At 38.5% G+C, this 20,564-nt stretch overlaps 4 protein-coding genes across 4 annotated transcripts; all 4 read right to left on the bottom strand.

Annotated features, from left to right (window-relative positions):
- Positions 1-952: 952 nt before the first annotated feature.
- LOC143463215 (proton-coupled zinc antiporter SLC30A9, mitochondrial-like) lies at positions 953-5,749 on the bottom strand. The gene is made up of 10 exons (XM_076961638.1): positions 5,611-5,749; positions 4,981-5,259; positions 4,571-4,809; positions 3,619-3,794; positions 3,321-3,459; positions 2,923-3,084; positions 2,642-2,753; positions 2,308-2,415; positions 1,956-2,121; positions 953-1,691 (listed from the first exon to the last, which is right to left on the bottom strand). Exons 2-10 carry the CDS (start codon positions 5,237-5,239, stop codon positions 1,403-1,405), a joined length of 1,650 nt encoding a protein of 549 aa, XP_076817753.1. The 5' UTR covers positions 5,240-5,259; positions 5,611-5,749; the 3' UTR covers positions 953-1,402.
- On the bottom strand, positions 5,304-7,236 carry LOC143463222 (BLOC-1-related complex subunit 5-like). The gene is made up of 3 exons (XM_076961650.1): positions 7,053-7,236; positions 6,142-6,360; positions 5,304-5,828 (listed from the first exon to the last, which is right to left on the bottom strand). Exons 1-3 carry the CDS (start codon positions 7,131-7,133, stop codon positions 5,619-5,621), a joined length of 510 nt encoding a protein of 169 aa, XP_076817765.1. The 5' UTR covers positions 7,134-7,236; the 3' UTR covers positions 5,304-5,618.
- A 2,388-nt stretch (positions 7,237-9,624) lies between these two features.
- On the bottom strand, positions 9,625-11,354 carry LOC143458078 (CD209 antigen-like protein C). The gene is made up of 4 exons (XM_076955288.1): positions 11,074-11,354; positions 10,894-10,969; positions 10,600-10,741; positions 9,625-10,513 (listed from the first exon to the last, which is right to left on the bottom strand). Exons 1-4 carry the CDS (start codon positions 11,293-11,295, stop codon positions 10,252-10,254), a joined length of 702 nt encoding a protein of 233 aa, XP_076811403.1. The 5' UTR covers positions 11,296-11,354; the 3' UTR covers positions 9,625-10,251.
- Positions 11,355-13,590: 2,236 nt separating this feature from the next.
- Positions 13,591-20,345, bottom strand: LOC143458094 (uncharacterized). The gene is made up of 7 exons (XM_076955289.1): positions 20,277-20,345; positions 18,524-18,623; positions 18,263-18,397; positions 14,885-15,046; positions 14,649-14,783; positions 14,424-14,573; positions 13,591-14,242 (listed from the first exon to the last, which is right to left on the bottom strand). The coding sequence occupies exons 1-7, from the start codon at positions 20,328-20,330 to the stop codon at positions 14,073-14,075; spliced, it is 906 nt and encodes a 301-aa protein (XP_076811404.1). The 5' UTR covers positions 20,331-20,345; the 3' UTR covers positions 13,591-14,072.
- Between the last annotated feature and the right edge of the window lie 219 nt (positions 20,346-20,564).

Raw genomic sequence — 20,564 nt, 5'->3', positions numbered from 1 at the left:
ATTTTTGTGCGGCCCGCTAGTCATTTTCACTCCAAGTAGTATTTTGAACTTTCAATCTTACCCTAATTAAAATGTACCAGTCAGCTTTTAGGGGTGCAGTAATAGTATAGTATGGTAACAACAGGGTTATATATAACTATAAGACTCGAAGATGTATCCATTTTTCTTGAAATTTAATAGTTTCTGCGGCCCACTGAATTATTTCAAGTGACAATGCGGCCCACTACAATAAAAGGTTGGACATCCCTGGTCTAGACTGTCCAATATTAAGCTTACAATTGGCTACAAAGTAACTTGGTGATAACCTAAGCCATAAGTACGTGAAAGGTCCGTGGGTTGAAAGGTCCGCGGGTTGAATCGTCCGGGAGTTGAATCGTCCAGGGGTTGAATCGTCCGTGGGTTGAATGTTCCTGGGTTTAATCATCCGCGGGTTGAATCGTCCGACCACCATCGCCTACAGTTAAGCATCATCAGTCTGAAGCATGTGTAGGATGAAGCTAGTGTTGCCCACCCAGTGGTGGTTTGTTTTTTAGCGGCCGGCCCATTAAAGTACAGAACCAATCTTCGTGTAAACGTTTTATCCATAGAAAGTAAAGTTTGTTTGATAACTCGCAAGTTACACACAGTCGCAGTGTGACGGCCACTGCTAATTTTCTTGTTCGTCGTACACAATGTTTTCCAACGTCTTGCCATACCGTAGATTTTCTGTATTGTAATTGTTTCAATAGTCATCTTTATTTTAGTGTACAAAGGATTAGACGTAAATGTTTTCTGCTTGGGTTTTACGCTTTTAGACGCAAAAGATTTGAGCACGAATCTGCCTGAACGTGACACATATGCTTGATTTGGACAAAATATTTAAAAAAAACTGTAAACATTGACGACATTGATAAAAATTAAAATCATTCTGTACTTTTCCCCGCTCACAAGAGCAATTCACACAAAACACAAACTGATTTAAATCATGTACTTGGGTGGAAGCAAGTCAGAATCACCAGGAATTAAAACACAAAGTACTCGAACAATAAACAGCATAAAACATCGACATACCAAGTAATCTTAAATAATAATTTGTATATGTAAATGGACATCAGAATAAACATTCATGCACTAAATAAAGTACAGAAATAGGAGATGTTGAAAAAGGTAGCTCGGTCATCACCACAAACTGCTAGAACTATTGTAACCAGTAAAGCGAGAGTACCAGTTTATTAGTATGCAGTTTATCTTTTGTCCAAGCTTTGCAGACTTAAACAAAGTTTGGTCAAATCACAGCAGTAGAAAAGTGCTTTACGTTGTTTTGCAAACAAACGAAGCCCATGCTTTCTAGACAGCTCATGGTAACTTGAAAGCAAACCTAATAACTACATGTCATGTAATCTTTTCCCAAGTCCACCTCGGTTCATAGGACTTCAAGATCAATGTGCCTCAGATGAGGATGTTTCTTCTTCAGCTCCAGCTCGATCCTGTCCACCTGGACTCCCAGGGTGTCAATCACGTGCTCCCCATATCTCAAGATGACTTGCTCCAGCTCCTCAAGAGTCCGCACCCCGTGGATCTCTCGGAGTACCTTCTCCATGTCCACCGAGGCCAGGTAGGCCCGGGTTATTTCCCTTCCGTCAAAATCGATCTCTGCTTTGAACTTAAACTCGTCCGCGTTGATCTGGGTCGCTTTGACGTCATAAACGCCCCTGAAACATAGTTTAATACGTCATAAAAGAATTGCAAAATAAAATAATGGATGGAAATAACGCCTCTAATGAAGATTGCTCACTGACTGGCGACTCCTATGAAGTCAGAGTTTTTTGATGAGTGTGACTGTGTGAGCGAACCAAACTATGTCTTTCTTCACAAACAAAGTCAACGAATTTTTAATGATAAAAAACAAACTAATAACACTTAAATAACTATCAAAAGTTGTTTGACAAGTTTTGAAAAAACTGAAAACCACCAACCTTACAACTGCATCGTCTTCCAAAGTTTCTTGCAAAGATTGGAGCTGGCTTTGCGGGATAGATCGACCAATCAAAGCATTGACGTTGGTGGTCACCAAGAAACTAGCAACTGCCCCCAACAATCCCCCGATCGCGATGGACCCAATAGCATCATAAACAGGGTTAGCTGTAAAAACATAATCAAGCTCACACCTGTGGCGAAACCTGTCACTAAAGCATACATTTTAATATATCAATTAGACATTGATGTATTTACACAGACGTCTACCAAATTCCGTCTCAACCACTTATTTGGTCTTGCATGGGTAATAGACAGCAGTTAAGCTGCTATGGTGAAACAACACAAGTCAACCTGCATAGTGGGTCATGGCAAGGGCAGCTCCAGCAATCCCAACACCAAGCACAGCGGCGGAATCTTCTAGAAGCACCACATTCGTGCTCGGATCACGAGACTCATTTACTTTGACAAAAAAAATATATCATTTGTAATTACCTAAGAACCTCATGTGACATTGGCATAAATATTCAATTTGCTTATTTACTTGTACGCTTGCTTCATTGCATTGATGGCAGTGTATAAAATAAATAAATAATTAAACATAAGCTTAAGTGTTTAAATGAATTAAAACCAATATGATAATGCAAACGGTTACAGGTAGTTAAGAATTTTGTTGAGCATTATATACCGTAATCTGTAAATGAGATTCCATTTTTCTTTGCGTTGCTTCTTGTTTCGTTTATCGCGACAACCAGAGAAATCGATTCAATGATCGCAGAGCCGGCAAGGACCATAAATGACTGAACAAATTATCTGGCTTATAAACTTTCAAATTTTAACTGAACTTAAGACAGTTTCAATGCATATTTCATGGAGGCAAGATTACATTACGCAACCTTCAGCCCATGCTTATTGTTCCCAACAAAAAAAAAGTACTCAGTGTTCAAGTTGGCTGGGTGTAAGACTTACCATGGGGCTTGCAACATCAACACCCATAGTGGGGTGTGCAAGGACTTGTATGCCATGGTATATGCTTGCGCCACACCCAATGCAAAATATTCCAACCCCGGATATGAGGGACATGATATGCCGCATGTTTCCGAACCCATAGGGGTGTTCCACGTCGGGTTTCTATGTTGCAAATATAAACAGATGGTAAAAACAAAGAATAGTAAAATAGTAAAGTAAAATCACACAATGTAACTCATTAACTTTGTTAAAAAGTTGGTAATTGTTATAATTGTCACATAAACCTTTTAAAAATCACTAGAGGTTTCGAAGATGACGTTTGGTCACATTCAAAAGAAATGTGTTTGCACTATTTTGTCAAAGTAAAACATACGACGAGGTGTAGAAGTGATACCTACTTTCAAAGATTCATTGACACCCCACAATAACAAAAGTTGATTGCATGTGTCGGCCAGGGAATGCATTACTTCAGAAAACATACTAGCGCTTCCAGTGGTAATAAAACAACCAAATTTAAAAGAACAAATTGCAGCATTTCTGCAAAACACAAAATGTAACCCAAAATATGATTAAATAAAACCAACTCATGTACATAGAAGCAATAGTAATGATGTTCATCCAATAACAGTGGTAAATTCAGTGAAACCCAAGCATCCACAAATTATTACAGAATTATCGAAAGATATTCCAACTTACGCAGCGGCAGCGTAAGCGACAACCCTTGCGGAGCCGTTGCTCATCAGTTTCTGTTTTCGTTCGGTTGAGTGTTCTGACAAAACCTCCCCGAGCAATCTGATCTGCTTCTGCTGCTTTCTGTCCAACTTTTTTATTCGCTTCCGCTCCTTTTCCAGGGATTCCGTGCTTCCCCACACCTTTGACCAATATCACGCAAACTTAGCACGAATGCAATAACATTGCCGGCAACTTTGCTGCATGTGTTTTATTCTATAGCAAACGTGCTTAACTCTGGGCCTGCCACAACATTCCATGTGGCCCACCAAGGTTTAACTGTTGTAGTGTAGACCAGAGATGTCAAACTCGTGGGCTTCATGCAGCTTTCGGAGAATCTGAGCGTAGCCCGCAGCAGCGAGCAACTAGAATTGTTGCCCAATGTTGGCATACAAATGGCATATTTTAAGTGTGACGTCATAATAACAAATGTGAATTTATAATCGATGAGGCAACAGCTAAAGTATTGTGTCTAACGTAATTAGCAATTTCTTTAACCTGATTTTTAATGAGCTTGGCTGGTTCACAGCTTTCCTATGAAAGCTTTTGAGTATTAGCCTACTGTTTCCTAATGGCTACTTTAACTTCGGTAAAAGGATGCTACAAGCTGTAGCACAAAGTCAACGTTAGAGATGACTACGACACGGGCAAACTCGGGAAGCAGCAAGAGATTAACGACAATCTATTTGAAATGAATTGGCTGAGCTCATCTTTGATTTGTTGATACAGCCCGTATTTTACTTGAAATTTTGAATGTGGCTCTAGCCGCGATTTGAGTTTGACACCCCTGTTCTTTAGCGTCAACCTGCATACTGTAATGAACAACTAATAGGTAAAACTCTGATTAGACAGGACTCGTGAATGCAGATTAATAACGTACATCAAATTTACATGAAATTAAAAATAATACAACTCTCACCTTCATCGCACGTTTTTCAACATCGCTCTCTAGATAAACAATGATTGGTGAGCTGGCCCCTGCATATGGACTTCGTATTTTTATTTTAGGCAAGCCATCGAGGTCGCTGGGTGAAAGTACATATTCCCGCATGGCTCGTACAGCCGTTAACGTGTTGTTGGCAGTATATTTCTGTGAATAATCTCGCCTCATGGAAATGTAGCCTTTGAGCTTTGAGCCAAGAGTTTTCGATTCAGTGGCTACAAAAGGAAGTAATCCATATAACGTATTTCATTTAGAAATACTCAAATTATGATTAACCTGGCAGAAAACACGAGTTAAGAATGGTTCTGGTGTTTTAATTCAAAGCAAAACCCATTTCAACTGTCCAGCAGTTTCTATCAAACTTGTAAAAACATAAATCAACTGACCAGTTTGTGATTTGGAATCTTTGCTTCCAGATCCATCAACATCTGACGATGCAGGACCTGGATCCTTATCTTGAGCACTGTAACAATATCTTGAATAAATCGAGAAATTTCTTGAAGCAAGCACTCTGAAACTTGCCACAAAATCTTCTACTTCACTACCACGATGGTAGGATGAAAACTGCCTGAGGTGAAAGTTCAAAAATTGTTTTCTCCAAAATTTGGAAGCGATCAACGGACGAGTTGATGATGACAGAATCATCTTTCAAGTTGATGAAATACCTAAATTATAAATTTATGTCTATTCAAACTTTCACACAGTTACATTCGCTTAAAGAATTACATTTATTGGCTGGGCCACCCTTCGCCTGATGTAATTTCAAATAAAATGGTGCACGTAACATGTTAAGATAAAAACAAGATCATAACAGGATGTCATGACATATTTTGACAATGTTTAAGTCAAACCGGCACAAACTGACTGGCAGAAAATAAGTTGAAATAAACATGATGTCAGCAATATGCACAGCAATAACTATCATTATGATACTTTAACAGCACATAGTCAACAAAATGACATCATTTCCACCATCATTTTGGTGGTACTGGCGCCAAAAAGATTTGCAATGCAACCTTTGTAATTAAATCTTGAAAGTTATAAGACGCCGATCTTCAGGTAATAGCATATTCAGTTCATTCGCCAAATCTAATGTGTGGCTTAAATTGATTCGAAGGCGTTTTAATGAATTGGAAATGTCGTCTATTTTTCTTGCATGCTCAGCGTGCTTGGCAAATGCTCTTTGTCTTTCAGTCAACTTTTGCATCACAGCAGAAGCCACCCTATCCACTTCCTGTAAAAGCAGGATACATCAACATAAGATAAATCCAACCAGTAAACCACATCACCTTGTATCATTGCAATTTATTGACATCAACTAGCTCGGCTACCCGTACGAACATCACAGGCATAAAAGTATCCAATATACTTTGTATTAAAAATAAGATCCAACTAAACTCAAATCATAAATACATGACTCTAAATATTAAAATTAGTTTGAATCTGTTCCCATCAAGTTGTCAGTGATACTATTACTACTGTGGATATAATTTGAACAGTTTGCATAAAATACAAAATTATGAACGACATTGCCAGCTTCATCTCACCTTTATTTGTGTTGCTAACCTAAACTGTTTGACCTTCACAGTTTCAGAACACTCTTGAAGATGGTTTTGCAAATGAACGCAAAGCTGCAAACAGGACTTTTGATCAAACGATCCAACAAGTTCACTGGTTAACGGACGAGACTCAGGGATGTTTAATGAAGATTCCAGCAAAGGCCGAAATGTTGGACAATAAGAAAGCTGCGCAATATGCTGATCTTCCTGCCAGTTTTAGTATAAATAGCTTGATTTAGGTGGTAAATACTCGTCGTATTCAAGCACAGATCACAACGAAATAAATTTATATTTTATGGTATTCTGTTACAACTAGATTGCTGCCTTTGCACAATTTACCATAAATCAAAAAATGAGGCATGCATAGCTCAATGTCTGGTGCTTACAGTTTAAGGCATACATTAACTTTTTAGTGCAAGGATAACAAATTCTATATCATACTATCCTCAAACTCTATCATATTCTGTGTGCACTTTGCGAAGTTAGCAGTTTGAATGGACCATATTTCACATTAATTATACTTCGATTTTATTGTTTGATATGAGCAACCAGCCAAGTTTGGAGAAAAAACATATACATTAAACAGTTATTATCGTAAAGTTCATTGACAAATTAAAACTATATACATGATACTGGTAACTATCATGTTTTTATTACACGTAAGAAACAAAAACGCTACGAAGGGGCAAATTGCTGCTGGTCAAATTGGCGGATGGGTTAATGCTGCTTTCAATAACATCTTTTCAAATCGAAAAAAATTGGTTGTAGAATTATCACAATTATAACTTAACACATGTAAACGTGGTATGCTATATTTACAAATCTTAAAACCATCAGCTAAGTTTAGAAACAGTATGGGTTGCTCCTTCAGACTTTAAAATAAGAAATTTGCAACATACCTGTGATTTGTCTTTTTTACTTGTTACGACAACGACTCCAGTTTCTTTTACTTTCCGTTCTGAACTTGATTCATTGCCCATACCTAGGTTTCAAATGTGCAGTTGTGCAACATTTTACAACACATCTACCACCTAGTTTTCACAAAAATCTGCACACCGAAAAAATACTCATGAACCCTAAAAAATTTGTTCTGAGCCCATCTTGCGCAAACAGATTAGTCTTGTCTCTGAGTTGAAAAAGAGCTTCAACTACAAGCAAACTGAAATTCTTCTACGCATTGAAGTCAATATCATAAATTGGCCTATATACCATACTGGTAGCTAAACACAAAACAGTTACGGATTCAAACTGATTTAAACTGCAAAATTAGTGTTTAAAAGCGATATCTCTAAAAAAAAAAAACGGGAAACACTGATTTTTTCCCCCCAATTTGTAACGTAATAGGCGGCATCCTTGACTGCACAAACGCCGGGCGGATTTGGGCCACATGTCACAGTGTACACCAGCTGTTTCCTTGCGCACCCGAATTTTGCCTCTGCACACCAGAGATCTCGGCAAAAACTGCCATACTCTGAAGTCCGGCCGGTTTGAAAACACAAAAAAACACAGCACTTTTGCGCCGGTTTACCGGCACCCTCAATTTTACTTCTCCGTCGCATCATACAAACTTTCCATGCGGTACAGCAGTAGTAGGGCTTCTGCACAAGCCTATATTCCCCAAACATTGAAAAAGCTTTTATCAGCTGTGCATTTTACAGCATAGGCCTAATTGTATAATCTACTTGAAGTACTACTGTACCGGGTTAAATAGGCATAGTTAATTATTAACAGTACTGATATTGAACAGGTTTCCTTTACTTCTGCACTCACTCCCAAATACCAAAATCAAATATTGCAGATATTGGCCATTAAAGAATTATTACATTACATCATGATTTAATTTGGTTTTTATTACGTTATAGCCCTGTATGGAAAGCTTGCATTTTAGCGCGGGGATATTTATGCCGAAATGTTTTTGTTTGGGAAATTGTTTTAGGTATTATTTTTTATTATATTTTATTATTATATTATATTTTATTTTTGTGTTGTAGCCTATACTAGGTTATATCATATAACTTATATGTCCACTGCAAACAAATACTATGTCAAGTAAACACCACAATGACGAAAATCAATTGGAGGTGGAGGTATTACGAGAAAGAGCATGTGGCGGCCTCAGTGTCACCACGCGGTGTTTCTGTTTTTTGGACATATTACTTTAAATCGTGTGTGCGATGATGATTATGCATGGTATATGCTCGCTAAATATATATATATGGTGAGTACTTGTTGTCGGGCAGACGAGATAAACAATACAAATTTGGTTTTAGAGTTGGAATTGTTTGAAGCAGGTTACGCTCGGGACAGCTCGTGCACACTGGTAAGAAACGCAACTTTCCTTACTTGTCATAACTATCCGAGCATCGCATTGGTGACCCCGTAAAGCCCAGTGAACAACGGTTTCTGCAACGAATTTTCTGTCGAAGATGCTGCCCACTTGTCACAGCTACGTGAGCGCAGATATCTTACGAGAAGATTTGGACTGCTTCAACGCAAAGCTGAAACGTTTGCACAGCGTAGATAACAAGCAAGCAGCAGAATTGCAGGAATTACAATGACATGATGAAACAATCAAGGTGTTTCAAAATGAAACCAAGCAACTAAAACAACCGTGTCAAATTCTGGAGTCGACAACCAACAAAACAAGTAATTCGCCTCGCATCAACGAACCAGACCATCATGCTTGCAAGCATACGACCACTGCACCTAGTCCGCCAATGTCCACCCCTGGTTCGTTGAATAACTCCAAACCAGCAAAGTTACTGTGCTATTACCACAAGAAATTCGGTAAGCATACCGTCAACTAAAAAAAGGCTGCGAATCCGAGAACCGACATTTGTTCGTGCGACGATAACGACGACGCCATTGTTCAAATGGCACTGCTCCAACATTTCAACAGAGGCGGTGGTATTAGCCTAGGTACCAAAGTCATTTGTGGAAACCGTTCATTTTGCCGTTGTCGTCACCGTTTCCTTATCGAGAGGAATGCAACAATTACGTATCCGTTTTTTTGGGAGCTTTTCCCACAGATTCACCTCAAAAGTTTGTCACGCCTTCGGTCAGGCAAGATCCTCAGAGTAAACCTCCACGAGAGCATGCTTTTTCAGACGTTGGACGCCGTTTCACAGACACTGAATCTGGGTTTTATGCATCAGACCGGCGCAAAGATGATCTCGGGCTTCGTTTTGATCTCCTTAGCCCTCATCTGGCGGGAGAGTGGTGTGGCAACCAAGGTGGCGTGGCATTTATTTGCTATATATATAATACAAGTTGGTTTTTAGAGTTGGAATTGTTTGAAGTAGGCTACGCTGAGGACAACTCGTGCTCACTGGGAAGAAACGCAACGTTCCTTATCCGTTGTCACGGAGTCATAACTTTTCGAGCGCCGCACAATCTATAATTTTTATTTCGTATTGGCGGAAATGCGATTTACTTGAATATGTTAGATCAGGGGTGGGCAAACTTTTTGTACTGAGGGCCACATTTGAAAAAATGTTGCAGCCGGCGGGCCGCACACTCTCATTACAAAGTAGGAAAATTTACCCGGTGTGTAAATAAACGCATATTCATATTAAACACAATTTTTGCATTTCACACTCAGTTACGTTTAAAGCTACGCAATCTTCATCACAAAGGCCTACGGTAGCCGCCGCTACCGTATTTGTATTTTATGATCAAACAATTGAATCAAACAATGCGTGAGAAGTGTACGGCTAGTTGCTGAAAGCATGTTGCAATACATGCGCGACTGACGTGTGTGTGTTTACGCACTGAAAGTGAAGAGAAAAACACACTCGTAAAGGGAATAATATTTTGTCATGGAACCTGTTTAATTAAAACAATAAGTGATGAGTAGGAGTTTCTGCAAGTGCCGGCGGGCCGCATAAAATGGGACCGCGGGCCGCATGCGGCCCGCGGGCCGTAGTTTGCCCACCCCTGTGTTAGATAATGGTTTAAAATGTATTTTGCTTTATATTTCATTTATTTCATGATCAATTTTTGGGCGAATAAACGCATTTTTATTCGTAGCATCAATGTTATATATTGTTTACGTCAAATGGAATTTAGCAAAGTATAATGAAGATATATCCAAATGCTTCATGATTGATCGAGGAGTTTCTCACATAAAGCATACAAGGCTGCTGCACAGCCTCCATCATCAGAACGATATCCAATGCTCTTGTACCAAATCAGTCCACAATCCTGACCGCTTTCAAAGTTATCAGGTTGTCCACCATTCCAGTGCGCGTTTCCAGTGCTACCGTCCACCCATTTCCAAGTACCTTCCTGTTCAATATCATTGATTCCCATCCAAGTATGATCAATGTTTCGTGGCGCGAGCAAAGCGTGGGCTATTTCACTGCAAAAAGAATACACAGTTGTGTTGTAGGATGCGTTTTTCTGATTCCGACGATTTTATATCAAACGAAAAGAGAAGTAACTTACAGTCTTTTGTCCATATCTTTCGCACCAACCACAATCAAATCGGCCCCCATGCTTTGACAGACGCGACGGCTTTCCTGCCAACTTTGTCGAGAAGGGGTCAGTCGATATTGGTAACCATTCGAAGCGGTGAACCACTTCAATTCTGCATCATACAACTTTGTAAAGGACGTCAATTTTTTTTGCAAAAATAAGACACACGCTTATATAAGGAGTGCGTGGATAAATTTGCCAATGATAACTTACTGATTATCATGCATTTGGAAGTGTAATTTTACGCTACACAGTTATATGTACCTGACTTTAAAGAACCAATTTCCATTTCAAGAGTCCGCAACTGTCGTAAGATGGCGACCGTACTTCCCGGTTCGCCCTGTGTTACAATTGGAAGAAATGAAAGATATAATTGACAATTTGCCGCAGATTATTTTACAGGTAACTTATTTGCAAGCTTGTACAAAAAGAAATTTCTGAAACCTTTGTTCCCCTGTCCCCTTTAGACCCTTTTTCTCCCTGTTTGCCCGGCCTGCCAACTTTTTCTGCATCTAGCTGGCCTCCTTTTAATGGGAGAGTGTTGTATCCACAATTGCAATTGACAACAGGAGACCCGGTGCAAGAATCTTCATCATTGTCGCTTACTTGAGAACGGCAGCAACAAAAAGCAAGACTCACAAACACTACTATTACAAAAGTCTGCATTATATTCTCAGTGTTTTTCCTTGCAGTTTTGTGCTAAATGTTTGTCTGTGAAGACGATCGAAGTTACACCTTATATATAAATGAAGCATTTTTTCTCCCTTTTCCATTTCCTTGTATTTAAAGTTGCGTCAAACGACTTTTATCTCTCTTTTTGAACGTGGAAGGTGGAAAAGTTTTCTTATTGAGAAAATATTTTGACAACGTTTCAATTGTTGTTGAACGATATGTTACGTCAGAGCAAGTGACGTCAGTTGCGGCAGAGTTACCAAGTGGGCGCCTGTTCTTAAGGAGAAAACTTGCCCATGCACTTATGTCTTAGGCTATGTGTAAAGTAAGCGATAAACTATCGTTTGTCGGTCTCTCATATTACTTGCTTTTGAAGCATATTTCTTTTACGTATTTCAAAGCACAATGTTATGCATTTGACATATTTTGCTTTATTGCCTTTAAAGCACTCTTCTTAGAAGTTTACTCAGTTATTCCAGCGATTTGCAGGTGCCAACAAATTGAAATTACAGAACCGATCAACTCTACAGCCACTTGTTGCTTAGTGACGTCATCTGTGCTACCATGTCCGGAAGGTGATATTCCATGTTCATAATATTACCTTCTACACTGTATATACATTATCATATAAATATAACATTTACGTTACACATTACATTATATACAGTAAGCTGTATTGTATATATTTTACTTTTATATGGTTATTATATGATCGTTGTTATCGTGTTACACATTCACACAATTGCACTTTGTACATCACAATTATAATTCTTTCAAGCTCACCATAAGTGATAAAAAATCAATTTCATTTTGGTTATTTGTATTTGACCGCACGAGCTGGTACAAAACATAGTTCTAACGCCAACGTTGAATATTTTGAACAATTTACCACAAGCACTTTATCATTTTCAAGCTCAACAACAACAACAAGACCGGAAACCCTCCGCCAAAACCCGCTGGTTAATTACTCACAATCAGACAAATTAATAACCATTTCAAAAACTGCAACAACAAAACAATATGAACAAAAGCCACTGTAATCCATGGCACTGTGGGTGATTATGTAAAGCGCTTAACTAACTAAATTAATAAGTAATTTATAGTGATAATAATAAGTAAATTTATGACACGTAATTATCAATTAATAATAACTAATTAATTAATTAATTAATTATTTAAGTTAAATATTAATGTTATGTAGCATGATTTTCTTCTAATAATACATTTTTGCAATAACGTACAGCTACTTTTTAGGTAACATGATTAAAATTTTTATCATTCTACCCACGGCAAATCAAAATCAAAGCAACATCTGTTTCGATTGCTACATGTTACCACTTTTTACCGGCTATGCGTACAATTTAAGTAAGATATGATATTTACAAAGCTTATTTTTAAACAAGTCTTGCTCTAAAATAAAGTTATATTTGTTATAAACCGAACAGTTGTGACACCACCTGCTGTGTTAACGCTTAAATTGATTTTCTGAAACTTACTGAACCCATTCTCAAACTGCAAGGCAATGAACTTGATGAGAACTTACACATTCTTCAGTCTGCCAACGTGGATCAAAAGGCAAGTTTAAAAGAAAAATGAACGCAAACTCCCCAGTTGTAGTTATGAGACAATGATGAAGTACATTAGAAGTCGGTATAACTTCCGCTGGCTGTAGAAAGTGAACGTGAAGTGCTTTGATTGTTTTGCTTTGTTCACCGAACCTTAACAAGTTTTTTAACTTTAACTTAATAAAATCTGAAATTAAAAGCAACAATGAGTGGAATCCGACCCTTTGTATAAATCGGCCTGTAATTTGCTTACGTCCAGCATGCACGGTCACCTGTTGATATTTTACAAAATATTCAACCATTTTGAATTTATTGATTTGATAATATTAATCTATCAATGTAAATGGGTATTGTTCTATGTTCGTTAAGCTACCGCGTTGAAAGTTCTTAATTGAAATAGGAATATTACCGATCTGCACATTATGTTTTGATCTGCACATTATGTTTTGATCTGCCACTTCTGCTTGACAATTGCAAATGAGTAATTGTCGTGCGAGAGTTTTAAGTTGTTAAGATGTTATACAGTTATAAGCTAATCCACTTCCAAAGCTACTGCGTCATTATTACCTATACAGCAAAAATGCAATCTGTTTAAGCCAATAGTTCTTTTTCCGTAAAAAGTCTTTAAAGCTTTTGTCGGTTTGCACTTACGTTTTAGAACAGAGTTTTTTTTATGTAAGTACAATCGCATTGTAATAGTGCAAATATCCTCATACGTGGTTACAAGCCTACAAATATTTATTAAGAACATGTACACAAAGCTAAAATTTGCATCAAACGAAATAAGAATGGTTTTTATGGCTGCTAAGAGTTTAGGCTAGGTCCAAAAAATTTGAATTTTCAGCCGCTAAGTATGCGTTTGCAAATTACCAACCAATTGGGACAACTTATTATTATTGCCTTTAGTTTGCAATCCAATATTTGTGCAGTTTAAAAACGTCTTGATAGCTTGGTTATATAAAAACGTTATACATTGAGGGATTATAAACGAAAAACACATTATTGACTGTATGTACAAACCTGCATGTACAGTAGTATTATTGACTGAATGGCGATGCGTATTTACGTGGCATTTTCGGGATCCCGATAAAATTAAGACATTTCCAGTTAATACATTGCACTCACATATACAGCTATACACAACATAGCACGTCACATCATGCTGGCAGAATCGCTAAACAGTCAAAGAATCAGATATCGAAAGTTCTAATTACACTGATTTTGCACGGTTCGAAATACACTGTCATACTGCCCAATATCACGATTGTAGTAATCGTCAATGTGTACAGGATCTTTTCTGTTGAAGTTTCCGCCCCATCTCAAACCGTCGGCAATTATTCTGTTGATGAAACATTCCGCGCCTTTATCGCTTTTTGCTGTAAGAAATAAATTTGATAGCGTTAAGTTGCTGTGTGCGACAACCTTGCACCCAATCAGCAGAGGAAGTAGTCGATATTTAAACAGGTAACTTCGATACTTGCAAAATTTCACGAATCACTGTTTCTATAAATCTCAGCCTACGTAGCCTATAGACTTTAAATTAACGCCACACTTTACCTTGAAGACATTTACTGTTACACCAGGCATGGGTTGACTGGACGTTCATATCGATGGCATGCCCCACCAAGTGGTTGCTCCTTGACGCAGGTATAACAATAGTGCCAGATAGCGGCTGTCCTTGCTTTCGGAAAGAATGAGTCACCCACACTTAAAATATTAAAATAACCGCTGCAAAAATCGCAGATAATTTCCATCAATTTGCTGCGTTTTATCAGGACGAACTGACTTTGACGTCACACCACACTGCTGCGGATTTGATCTTGTTCATTGATCCGACAAAATCCGGATGAACCCGAATAGCTTGGCCGTTGTATCCTCGGACGTATGACGTTTGTGGATACACCACCAAGGGACAACCTTTAATATTTAAGGAACCGTGTAGGCAAAACTGAAAACCTTGCTAGTCAACGAGTACTTCTACCTTTATCGTGGCCCTTATTCAAATACAGAATTCTTACCGCCTGTGCTAGTTGGCACACAGCACTGTCTCTCCGATGGTCCTCCGCATTTTCCGCCCTGGTATGTTCCCTCGCAGCGATTGCTGTTATGCTTGTAAACTCCTGATGCTCGTTTGCATTTGGAATCACGGTTAATGTCCCACCAGTTTTCATTCGAGTTGCCTGTGGGCAGGGCCGGATTAAGGCGGGGGCTGATGGGGCTGCAGCCCCAGGTCCACACCCAAATATAGGCCCACCACTGCACTAAGTCAATGAAACAACTAAGGTAGCCTAGGCTAATACAAATCTCCCAGCTATTATTGAAAACACAGTCCATGCACTGTAAAACCCAACCTGGTCACTATGACGCAACAATCGCTTTTTCTCGGCTGTTAGGCAGGATTGTTAGTAGCCAAGTCAAGTCAAGTTTATTTCGCAATAACGCACATAACAATATTGCGCATGCAGGCAGTAGCGAAAGACCACTATAGGGTCATCTAAATCTAGCTCGCCTAGAGACTCTAGGCGTAGCTAGAGTAGCTGTTGCTATAGTCTAGGCTAGAGTATAGCAACATATTGTTTTTAGTTGTTTTGTTTTTAGCTTGGCTAAATTAATTTAAAAATAAAAATGAAGAAGTATAAAAGCGGTTGGGAAAAGGAGAAATCTAGAAGAGAAGCAGAAGCTAAATTGAAAAAAGTTGTAGCAGGTTCAAAAAAAGTGACTGATTTTTTTGATGTTGTAAGCGAACCGAAAAGCAACATTGCAGAAACGACGTCCTGTAGGCCTAATGCAACTGCTTTGCGACCATCTACTTCGAGTGACTGTATTGCAGAGCCACATATAAATATTGTTTCATCGGAACCAAATTTAAAAACCAAGTCATCTAATGTTGCTGAGGATGAAACACATGGGGTAAAAGAAACTATTCAACACGACATGGATGTTGGATGCTGGGGAGGAATTTCTGACCAGCTGAGAGATTACTGCTGCCAAATAGGAAGTTTAGAATTTCAACATCTTGATGCAGATTTTTCAACTTCAGAGACACGTATTACTGGCGATAAATTTAAACGGCGTTGTTCTAAATCGCTATTTTGGCGAGAACAATTGAACGGCGAAATAGTGAAACGCGAATGGTTGTGCTATTCGCCTTCAACCAAGAAACTTTACTGCTTTTTTTGCAAACTTTTTGCGTCTGATTCTGAGAAAATCATGCTGCAGCTGGCATCAGTTGGTTATGGCGACTGGAAACATGCACCACGCGACCTGGCCAGGCACGAATCTTCTAACAAACACTTAAGTTATCTTTCAACATATTTCTTTCGAAGAGCAAAAAAAGGAAGCATTTGCAAAGATTTGGAAGAGCAAAAAGAATCTGACAGAAAATATTGGTGCAAAGTATTAGCTCGAGTTTTAAGCGTGATAAAATTCCTATCATCCAGAGGGCTGGCCTTCCGCGGAAGTAGTGAGAGGGTTAGTTCTCCACAAAACGGTAACTTCCTTGGAATTTTGGAGTTGTTGGCAGAATACGATACTTTCCTTGCTGAGCATATTCAAAAGAGAGTGAACAAAGGCAAGGGACACGTTTCGTATTTCTCATCGACTGTATGTGAGGAATTCATTGACGCAATTGCAACAAAAGTATTACATATTATTATTTCCGAAATAAAACAAGCAAAGTATTATTCAGTGTCCGTGGACTCAACACCTGACATTGCAAATGTTGACCAGTTAACAATAATTTTTCGGTATGTTTTACCTGATGGTCCCGTGGAACGATTTGTCAAATTTATGCCCACCCGTGGACACACTGGTCGCCAATTGGCTGATATACTTTTGGAGTTTATAGAATACAATGGGATCAGTTTGAAAGATCTCCGAGGACAATCTTATGACAACGCTGCTAACATGAGCGGAAAATATAAAGGTATGCAAGCTATAATAAAAGAACGCAACCACCAAGCAGAATATATTCCTTGCGTAGCACATTCCTTGAATCTTGTGGGAAAATGTGCTGCTGAGTGTTGCCAATCCGCGGTTCGTTTTTTCATGTTTGTTCAAGGACTCTATGTATTCTTTTCAGCTTCAACACACAGGTGGAATCTTCTTGTTGATGCACTGAAACCACTTAAATGTCCAACAATTAAGCCTTTGTCTGATACACGTTGGGAGGCGCGATATGATGCGCTACATGCACTAAGAAAAGGTTACCAAGCGGTTCTTCAAGTCTTGACGGCAATATCTGATGACAATGATGAAACATATCAAACTAAAGAAACAGCCAGGGGTTTTGTTTCATCGATGAAAAAGCTTGAAACTGGTATTTTAGTCGAGGTATGGTCGTGCATAATGGAACGGTTCCATAAGACGAGTCAGGCTCTGCAGGACAGCAACATGACTTTGAATAAGGCAACAAATTTGCTTCAGGGTCTACAGAACTTTATTCAACTTCTCAGACCCCAATTTCAAACATTTGAAGGAAGAGGTCAAGCATTAAGTGGCTGTCATCATTACACTGAAGAAATTTCAAGAAAGAAAAGAAGAAAAGTAGGGTTGGATAGCGAAGGTGAATCTGAAGACACATCACTTGATCCATCGAGCAGATTCAAAGTAGACTCATATCTGCCGATCATTGACCAAATTCTTTCGTCTATGAAAACCCGACTAGAAGCTTACGACGGTCTCCAAAGAAAGTTTTCGTTTCTGATAGAATTGAACACCATGTCTAACTGCAAAATTGAAGCAAGTGCGAAATCGTTACTTCAATATTATTCAGATGATCTGGAGGAGTCATTGCCTGAGGAGATGATCCATTTTTCTACACTGATAAAACAACACCATTTCAACAGTGAATGCAAAGAAATTCAGATGTTTAAGTTCATAAATGAAAATGAATTCGCGCATGCATTTCCTAATGTATCGGTTGTTTTCAAGCTTTATCTTTGTCTGATGATTTCTAATTGCTCTGGCGAGCGCTCATTTTCAGCACTAAAAAGAGTAAAAAATCATTTGCGTTCGTCTATGAGGCAGAAAAGGTTGAATTCCTTAGCTATACTCTGCATCGAAAACGACATTTTGCAAAAAATAGACACCGATGACATTATTAAGAGCTTTGCATTGTCTAAATCCAGAAAATGCGTCATTTGAATGTGTGCATACAAAGTAAATATATACTTTGTTTATGTATTAATATTTGTTTTTCGTTTCAATTGTGGTTAGTTTTTAGTACAACGAATAGAATAAAAAATAGGCCTCTGACTATCATAGAGCCCCAGGCCCATAAAAAGCTTAATCCGGTCCTGCCTGTGGGTTATGGTGTAAAGTAAAACAACAAATCATGTCCAGTATGTTATGGGCGCTTAAAGAATAATCTAGAAGACATGCTTTTCAAAACGTACAAGTGGAATCGCAGCGGAGACAGCATCTTCGATATTTATCACCTAAGCAAAGCCTCTTCTTCCACCCGGCATCACAAGTGTTTGCCTTCCAATCTTTGCACGTGCCACCCATTGCGATGCAACGGCTGTGGGCGTCTGAAGAAAAGGAATAAACTGACAAATCCCAATTCAAAGCCACAACTTGTAACTACCTAAACTTAATATGCTTATTATTTTTTCACTGTCAAACTAAATATACACTGACAACTCAATGTGACATACCCGCGTATATGGCAGCAACTGACAGCAGGATGAAAGGGATAAGACAGTTCATAGTTAGTTGTTTGACATTGACCAAGCTGTAGCTTATATTTGATAAAATCTAAAAGTGAAGTGAAATGTTTTTCCTTGAAAAGCATAATAATGTCTAAATAACCTATACAGGCCTATATTGCTATTCAGTCTTAAGTAAATTTTCGTCGAAGGTCAAACACTTTTGTTCAATTAAAATTAAATGGTTCTACGGTTTATAGCCTGCACATCACCTACAAGCAACCTTTCAACCCCTTCTCTTAAAAAGATTTCTCTAAATGCGAGCAAAACTAACTTTGACGACTACTTATAAAAACTGCTTCGGTCCTCAACGAAAACCAAAACCAGAAATGCAAAACAACAGAGGGGAGTTGAACACGAGTTGTGACGTAATACGGTTGAAAAAAAATTAAACTCAGCGGAGATCCAACGTCAATAGAAAGTAAACACGAAGCGCCTTGGTTGTTTTGCTGGTTTACAGTTTATGACGAAAAAGTCGTAAACGTCGGACTAAGACCAACAGACATAATGACCGACATGGTGCATCAACTGTACCACAGTTTGATGTGAGCATTTTGTTGAAAAGAAATTATTCATACCGTTTTGAGCGAGTTGATTTGTAAATATTGTTGAGTATACTTCACATTAATCATTTAACAGCATCCCTACTTTTTTATTAAGCTTCGTGAACACCTGATTCAATTCAAACCGCAAATAACCATAGCATAGTATCGTGAATTACTCAGCATAGTGATAGAGTTTACACTCGGCGTTGGTCGAGTGAAGTAAAATTTTGTTCAAATCGCTTAAATGCCTAAGTTTCACGAGCAACGTTTAACGTAAGATGAAGGGATTTTAGAGCATTTTAAAACTGGCTGTATACAGACAAATTTCACTGCATCATAGCGTTGCGTAGGCGTATACCTCAAGTGTAAACAAAGCTTAGTGCTCGTGTTTTTCAACGATTGCGGAAGAGAAAAACGCTCGATGATGATTTCATCGCTTTGTTTTGATCGTCTTTACGAGCATAGCTTCCATCTTTACTATGTGACGTTTTGAATTGTCGTCATTTCCTGTCGTTGACGAGATAGTTTCTGCCCTTACTGTGTGACGCATCGGATCGGTTCTTATTTCAAAAATTTCCTTTCCATTGTTTCAAGTCGAAAACAATGAATCACTTCTTATTCCGTAACTGGCTAAAGGGATTTTGTAAAACACTTAAGACCAAGCAGAAAAAACATTTCGCTATCCAAAACATAGCAAAAATTGTCATTTTTAGACATTTTTTCGACAGTTTGAATTTAACTGGGCTTAAATGGCGCCAATAAATATGTAAGCGACAATTTTCAAATATTTTCGTAATTCAATACAGGATTACGGTTGTTATAATGAACCACTGAATAAAAAGAAACAGTGTTTGTCTCCTGACAATGGGCATTACAAAAACGATTTAGGACCGCCGAGTGTTGAAACCTATTGGCATAATGGCAAGTTCGGTGCTCTCACCGTCAAACTACCATACCAGCAAACTACAACACAGTAATCAACACAAAAATTAGAACAAAGCTTTTTAAGTTTCTTTCCGACATTCAGTCAACTGTAGTGCTGGTCCCGAAATTTTCCCAGATCTCTAGTGATTAAACGATGCCAATTTAGCTTGTTGTTAGATGGTCAGAATTTATCTAAAATGTATGAGGTTGCCATAAATTCAAGATCTGCTTACTTTTTGTAAAACCTTAAATCCAACAGAGCAATGAGGCTTCCAACTTCCAGCCATAAGAACTATATAACCTTGTCTGCTTTCCGCACACAAATCTGAAAGTTAGCTGTGTCTAGGAACCGAAACCATGGAATAGTATAACTAACATGGATGATGCTCCCCACTTTTCTCTCGGCTTTGTTTCTTTATTATCCTACTAGGCGCGTCACGCATCAGTGACACGCCACAACCTTGCTTAGAATGTCTTTGCTACCTCAAACTTGAACGTGTCAAGTGCTGGATATTTTTCAG

Source organism: Clavelina lepadiformis, chromosome 1 (genome assembly GCF_947623445.1).
Source record: "Clavelina lepadiformis chromosome 1, kaClaLepa1.1, whole genome shotgun sequence".
NCBI lineage: Eukaryota > Metazoa > Chordata > Ascidiacea > Aplousobranchia > Clavelinidae > Clavelina > Clavelina lepadiformis.
The sequence above is the reverse complement of the archived record's forward strand: the minus strand, read 5'-3'. Positions and strand labels throughout refer to the sequence as shown.